The following is a 6,897-nucleotide window of genomic DNA, read 5'->3' as shown; positions in this document are numbered from 1 at the left end:
ATTAGTATATTCTCTCTCCTTATCTTTATCGCTTGTTCTAAAAGGAGACCAATTCTAAATGACGTCAGCGCAGTCGTCGTCTCATCTCGTCCGATGAACCGCAAATAAAAATAAAAATAAAAAGAAAACTAAAAGGGAAACGGAAATGTCTAACAAGTTATAAACGTGACAAAATTAAAAAAAAAAAAAAAAGGCATGGGTCAACATCATTCATTGGGAATTTCAACGCGTAGGATATAAAATTTGCCAACTGATCAAGATTCAAAATCCAAAAATTAATAATTCCGGTAAAATAACAAAAAAATTCAGTAAGTAAAACTTATCCTTTTGGTTGGTTTATCCATTTAAGACCGGTTTTGATTTTGATGTGCTATTAATAGGTTTGGTTTTTTTGGTCGGTTTGCCTTTTAGTTCTCATCTTTCGATTTTCTTCAAAAGAAAAGAAAAAGAAAAAAAAAGAGCTAGTAAAGGATTTTTTTTTTTCCGATCGACCGATCTGCTGGAATGGAGGGCGTAGATCACTTGGCGCTGGAGAGGAGCAAGGCGGAGTTCGATGTCGACGAGATGAAGATCGTCTGGGCTGGCTCTCGCGACGCCTTCGAGGTCTCCGATCGGATCGCTCGCCTCGTCGCTTCCGATCCAGTAAGTTTCCTTTCGTTTATTTGCATGTTCGGTTTGTTTCGGAGATAAATGTTGAAATTAGGGCGTTTTTTCAAGGTTTGCAGAGAAATCGAAATTGCTCATGCCTGTCTTTATCAGATTCTCCGGTTTTTCAATCTGTGTTTTTTTCTTTTCTTTTATGTTTTTGTTTTGTTACGTTGACAGGTCTTTAAAAAGGATAATAGGACTATGCTACCAAGGAAAGAGTTGTTTAAGGACACACTGAGAAAAGCTGCTCATGCTTGGAAACGAATCATTGAGCTTCGACTTAACGGTTTGTAATCACCAATTTGTCATCGTCTCGTGCGCAATTAAAATGCTTTAAATGTATAGTTGTTTTCTCTATTACTTATTGAGCTGGAAATTACTTTCTGAAACTACAGAAGAGGAAGCTGGTAGGCTAAGGTTTTTCGTGGACCAGCCTGCGTTTACTGATCTTCACTGGGTAGGATTTTTCTCCTTGATAACTAATAAAGTGTACAAAAAAATAAAATTCAGTTTACTTCCTTCGAATAAATCGCAAAAATGTCGTTATTTAGGTTGGTGGTCGATTCGCTGTGTTTTTATTTATTTATTTTTTATTGGGGAAATGGTAGTAAAAATACTCGATGGTTAGACAAAACACTACTTATATACTCATTCTTTTTTTTCTTAGGCAAAAATACTTAAAGTTTCAAATTTAGTTACACGCAAATACTTTGTCGTTAAAATTTCTGTTAGAACTTAACGGTCCGAGTAGTAACGGACTCAATATAACGTAACATGTGGTATTTTTGCCAAAGAAAAAAAACTTCGGGTATATACATAGTATTTTGATAAAACATTAAGTATTATTGCCACCATTTCCCCATTTTTATTTGCTTGATACATAAATTGGTGTGTCAACTATACTCAGGGAATGTTTGTGCCGGCTATCAAAGGACAAGGTACGGACGAGCAGCAACAGAAATGGTTGCCCTTGGCTTACAAAATGCAAATAATTGGCTGTTACGCACAGACTGAACTCGGCCACGGCTCCAACGTTCAAGGGCTCGAGACCACTGCGACTTTTGATCCCAGCACAGACGAGTTCGTTGTCCATAGTCCAACACTGACTTCTTCCAAAGTGAGTAAAGTGGTTGAATTGGCATATGATATGATGTTTTGCCTCCCTGAATGAAATTTACTAATCAGGTTCTTTTTTTTTTCCTTCCTCTGTTGTGAATAGTGGTGGCCTGGAGGTTTAGGCAAGGTTTCCACACATGCTATTGTCTATGCTCGTCTTATTACTGATGGCCAGGACTATGGAGTGCACGGTAAATACCAAATACCAAGTTTTCAGATTAGATTTTTTTTTCTTCCTATTTTGTATTGTTTGTTTCTCTCTGATGAATGCATGCATTATATAGTATTGATATATGTAGACCTGAATTTTTAGGCTTTATTGTTCAACTCCGAAGCTTGGAGGATCATTTACCTCTTCCCGGCATCACTGTTGGTGATATCGGAAATAAATTTGGTAGTGGAGCTTACAACTCTATGGACAATGGGGTGTTACAATTCGATAATGTGCGCATCCCAAGAGACCAGATGTTGATGAGGTTTAAACTTGTAACTTGCTCTTCTATATTCAATGGACCCTATATATTCTCACTTTTTTTTTATTCAGGCTGTTAATCCACTTAGTCATACTGTTTCACTTTTTCATCTTCTTCTATAGTCCTAAGACTCCTAATTGGCCTGTGTAAACAAATATTTATGTTTTCAATTCCTCTTAAATTGTTTCTTCCACTGGGCAAGTGGGAAGTGCTGTACAAATTGAACACAGTTGTTAGATTTAAGTTCTTAAAATTATCCTAATAGTACTGTATAGCAAGAACAGCAGAACCAGCAAGGAAATATTAGTTGCTATATGCAGTTGTTATGCATAAAATACATCTAGAACAGATCAACTTTCTGGCATCACAGGTTCTTAAGTCCTTTCTTTTAAAGTTTTAATCTTCCCTCATGTGTAAGATTTTCAAGAATCACCTTTCTACTTGCTTTCCTAGTTAGATTTTCAATTGTCACAATTTCTTAATTAGTTATAAAAATTTAATAACTAATTTTTTTTTCCTTGCTCGAAATGTACCAGGATTTCACAAGTTACAAGAGAAGGAAAATATGTACAATCTGATGTGCCACGGCAACTAGTTTATGGTACCATGGTATTCGTGCGACAAAGTATCGTTGCTGATGCCTCCTCTGCCTTGTCACGGGCGGTGTGCATCGCTACACGATACAGTGCTATTCGAAGACAATTTGGCGCTCAGAATGGTGGTGTTGAGACACAGGTATTCTTTTTCAGTACTTTTCCTGTCCAGAAATGCTCTATTATTTGCAAATAGTGAATTTCGCGCACTGCATTTTGGATTGACTTGATCAACAAACCAAATTAAACTGCAGATATATATGGGAAAATAGAAAGAATTTATTTAGAATTATTTTCTCATCCAGAAGCCTGAGAACTTCATATATGTTTCATCTATACTAGATCTTTACGTTGATACTGACTATTAGCTACCGACGTATTGGTTCATTGTTGGCGTTATAGGTGATTGATTACAAAACTCAACAAAGTAGACTATTCCCTCTGCTGGCCTCTGCCTATGCTTTCAGATTTGTCGGGGAGTGGTTAAAATGGCTGTACACGGATGTGACCCAAAAGTTGGAAGCCAAAGAGTTTTCAACATTGCCCGAGGCTCATGCCTGCACTGCCGGCTTGAAGTCCTTGACTACTACTGCTACTGCTGTAAGGCTATCTTCCAAACTTCTTTACATATATATTCTTCTTCTTTTTTTTTTTTTTATGCGTCGTTTTTCTCATCTATGTTATGTTACAAACTCAAAAGAATCAAAATTCTTTTCATTTCCATGTTATTAATAATACTATGTGGATTTCAGGATGGGATTGAAGAATGCAGGAAGTTATGTGGTGGCCATGGTTATCTATCAAGCAGTGGACTTCCTGAGCTTTTTGCGGTTTACATTCCTGCCTGTACATACGAAGGAGACAATGTTGTGCTACTTCTCCAGGTCTGTGAACAAGCTTTTCTTTATATATATATATATTTTTTTTACTTTTTTGGTTTTGGGCTTTCAGTCTATTTAGTTGAATTTGTTTTATTAAAAGCACTTGGGATGAATAAATATGCACAATGGAATTTTGTGTTTCCAAAATATAAGTAGGTGTTTGCTCAATGTAATGCACAACCATTATTTTTTTTTTCTAACCCAACCCTGCTGACGATTTATAACTTAGGTGGCAAGGTTCCTCATGAAGACTGTTGCTCAGCTGACATCAGGGAAAAAGCCTGTTGGAACCACAGCTTACCTGGGCCGAGTTCAACAACTGATGACATGTCGATCAAATGTTCAGCAAGGTAAGACATTCAAATGTTCCTCATGAAGAGGGTTTTGAAACGATTTAATTTTTTTATTTATTATATAAAGAATTTTGTAAAATTACGTACTGAAATATTTTTTTTCTTCCTGCGCAGCTAGTGATTGGTCAAAGCCCTGTGTGGTATTGGAGGCATTTGAAGCAAGAGCTGCCAGGTTGTCTGTTACCTGTGCAAAAAACCTGAGCAAGTTTCCAAGTCAAGAGGAGGGTATACCTTCTCTTTTTTTTCCTCCAAAGCTCTATATATCATCTAATTGCTACATCACTCTTTAGTTTATTTCTTAGTATGATTGCATATGTTACGGGCTGTTGATTTTAATTTTAAATCAATCGGGCTGTTTTGTCTCTTCAAAATCAGGCGTTTCAGAACTCTCTGCTGATTTGGCTGAAGCAGCTGTGGCCCATTGCCAGCTTATTGTCGTTTCCAAGTATTGCTTCTTCCCTTTTGATGTGTTATTGTTTTTTTAGTTATGCAAGTTCTGATGTTCAATTACTACACTTTTCTGGTTGCTCCTTGCAATTTATTTTTTTCTCGTGTTCTTTATGAATTAGGTTCATCGAGAAACTTGAACAAGAAATCCCCGGAAAGGGAGTGAAGGAACAACTCCAGAACCTGTGTTACGTCTACGCTCTGAGTCTCCTCCACAAACATCTCGGTGATTTCCTCTCCACTGGTTGCATCACTCCCAAACAGGCTTCGCTCGCAAACGATCAGCTTCGCTTTCTTTACTCTCAGGTGCGTAATATCAACCGTCTTTCTATATCTTTGTATTGAAACCAGATTCTCTCTAGTGTTGACATCGTTTCAATCTTTGTTTTGCCGGTGGTCAGGTCCGTCCCAATGCAGTTGCGCTTGTGGACGCGTTCAACTACACCGATCACTACCTCAGCTCTGTGCTCGGCTGCTACGACGGCAATGTCTACCCGAAACTCTACGAGGAGGCGTGGAAAGACCCGCTGAACGAGTCTGTGGTGCCCGATGGTTATCAAGAGTACATTAGGCCTCTGCTGAAACAGCAGCTTCGCAATTCAAGGCTCTGATCTCAAATGGTATGGGAAGAACAGGACAAGTTTCTGTAATAATTATGGCAATGGTATTTATTTGTTAGCTCTAATAAAGCGACTGAGGGTACAGCTGCTAATAAGTCGATAATTATATATGAAATTTAAACATATTTAATCATATTGGCCTTCAATTTTCGGAAATCTCTGTTGCGTGTTTGGCTTTATATTCTTTTCAGATCCATGATGTTCTTCTGAAACTCGCGTAATTTAAAAGTGAAAAATAAAAGCTTTAGAGCTTCGAAAATATGAATGAGATCCGAAGGGGTAAAACGTATTGGTGATAATTAAAAACATCTAGTGATATGCTGTGAACCGAAAACAATCGGATTGGTTTGGTTTGGTTTGATTTATGTGGGATGATTTAAGTAGGTTTGTTCGAGTTAATTATCACAACAAAACTACAAAATTAACCGTTGAAACAAATTCAACAAAAGTCATGCAAATACTAAAAATAAATAAACTCATCTCAAATTTCACTCCATAAAAAAATCTATACCTCTTGAAAAATTCATAAAATAAAATAAAATAAAAAAGAGTTGTAGAAATTAATATAAATAGGTCTTCAAGACCATAACGATTGTACTTGCATTATCTCTTTGTTCCGTTGTAACCATGTTTTGTAGTAGTATATACTTTAAAAATGTATTTATATTTTTATTATGAAATCATAAAGCATAATGTGTATTTTTTTTTTATTAAACCTTAATAACATTTTACCTTGATAATATTTTTAATTTTTCGTGAGCATCAGTTCTTAATCGAACTGCATCGAATTGGTTTGGTTCAACTCAATCTCATGACTATCAAAAATCAAACCAACCCGAAAGACTTGCGGTTTGGGTTGGTTACAACCCAAAGTTCTTTGGGTTTTAATAGGGTGGTTTAGAAAATACTACGGTTTGATATGGATGATCGGGTTGTTTGGTTTAGCGGTTCTCATGAACATTTCTATATATATACACACTTTTCATTTTTCTTTCTCCTTATCTGATTCCTATGGTGACACTAGTAGTTTTGCTGCCATGAGCGAAAGAGATAGAGGGAAAAAATATATGCAAAGGTTGAATGTGTAGTATTGTAACTTAGAACATCAATTTTCAATTTATTTACATTTATGTCTAGTATTTTCATTACGACGACTAGAAATTGATGCTGTGGTGAGAACGAATGCTAGTCCCAAACTGTGAACATGGATTTTAGTCTCCGCACATCGTTTACCAAATAATTGCTTTGCTTGACAAGCTTGCCCTCTTGACTATGAATCCACCGAGAGGCTCAAACCATGAATGTTATGTAGCATGGAGAGTGATCTGATTTCTTATGTTGGAACTTTGTTATGAACAAGCGTATTTTAGTGAGTAGGACGTTTCAGGGCTAGGAATTCACTCGCGTTTTAATGAATCAAAGATATGATAGAAGATTTCCCATTGGAGTGCTCATCAACATGCTTTGTCCTCTTCATACGTACTTCTAAAGATATCTCTTCCTAAACCCAACTATTGATGGTGCTGCTCCACCACATGTGACTCACAGAATGTATGCCAGTAAATAAAACTCAATGAGATATGACACATAAATTATTAGATGCCAGTATCTAAAAATTCAATGTGTTGCAATGACAAAGTCCATGTTGTAACTCCGTTGTTCGTCTTACTGCTCGAACAACTCAAGATCGAATATAGCCTGTCTTAACTCGACTTTATCGTTACTCACTTGCCATTGCTTGTAAGACTCGAGCCGCTCGAATCTCC

General features: G+C 36.7%; 1 protein-coding gene across 1 annotated transcript; it reads left to right on the top strand.

The window, feature by feature from the left end:
- The first annotated feature begins 352 nt into the window (after positions 1 to 352).
- Positions 353 to 5,264, top strand: LOC149404500 (peroxisomal acyl-coenzyme A oxidase 1). Its single transcript, XM_089603557.1, has 14 exons — positions 353 to 642; positions 826 to 934; positions 1,044 to 1,105; positions 1,556 to 1,765; positions 1,868 to 1,955; positions 2,078 to 2,240; positions 2,774 to 2,972; positions 3,233 to 3,430; positions 3,583 to 3,714; positions 3,941 to 4,061; positions 4,179 to 4,289; positions 4,440 to 4,509; positions 4,634 to 4,817; positions 4,913 to 5,264. Exons 1-14 carry the CDS (start codon positions 505 to 507, stop codon positions 5,120 to 5,122), a joined length of 1,995 nt encoding a protein of 664 aa, XP_089459683.1. The 5' UTR covers positions 353 to 504; the 3' UTR covers positions 5,123 to 5,264.
- The last annotated feature ends 1,633 nt before the right edge of the window (positions 5,265 to 6,897 follow it).

Source organism: Urtica dioica, chromosome 2 (genome assembly GCF_054948205.1).
Source record: "Urtica dioica subsp. dioica isolate 48M chromosome 2, U.dioica_male_clone48M_v1_H2, whole genome shotgun sequence".
Taxonomy (NCBI): domain Eukaryota; kingdom Viridiplantae; phylum Streptophyta; class Magnoliopsida; order Rosales; family Urticaceae; genus Urtica; species Urtica dioica.
The sequence above is the reverse complement of the archived record's forward strand: the minus strand, read 5'-3'. Positions and strand labels throughout refer to the sequence as shown.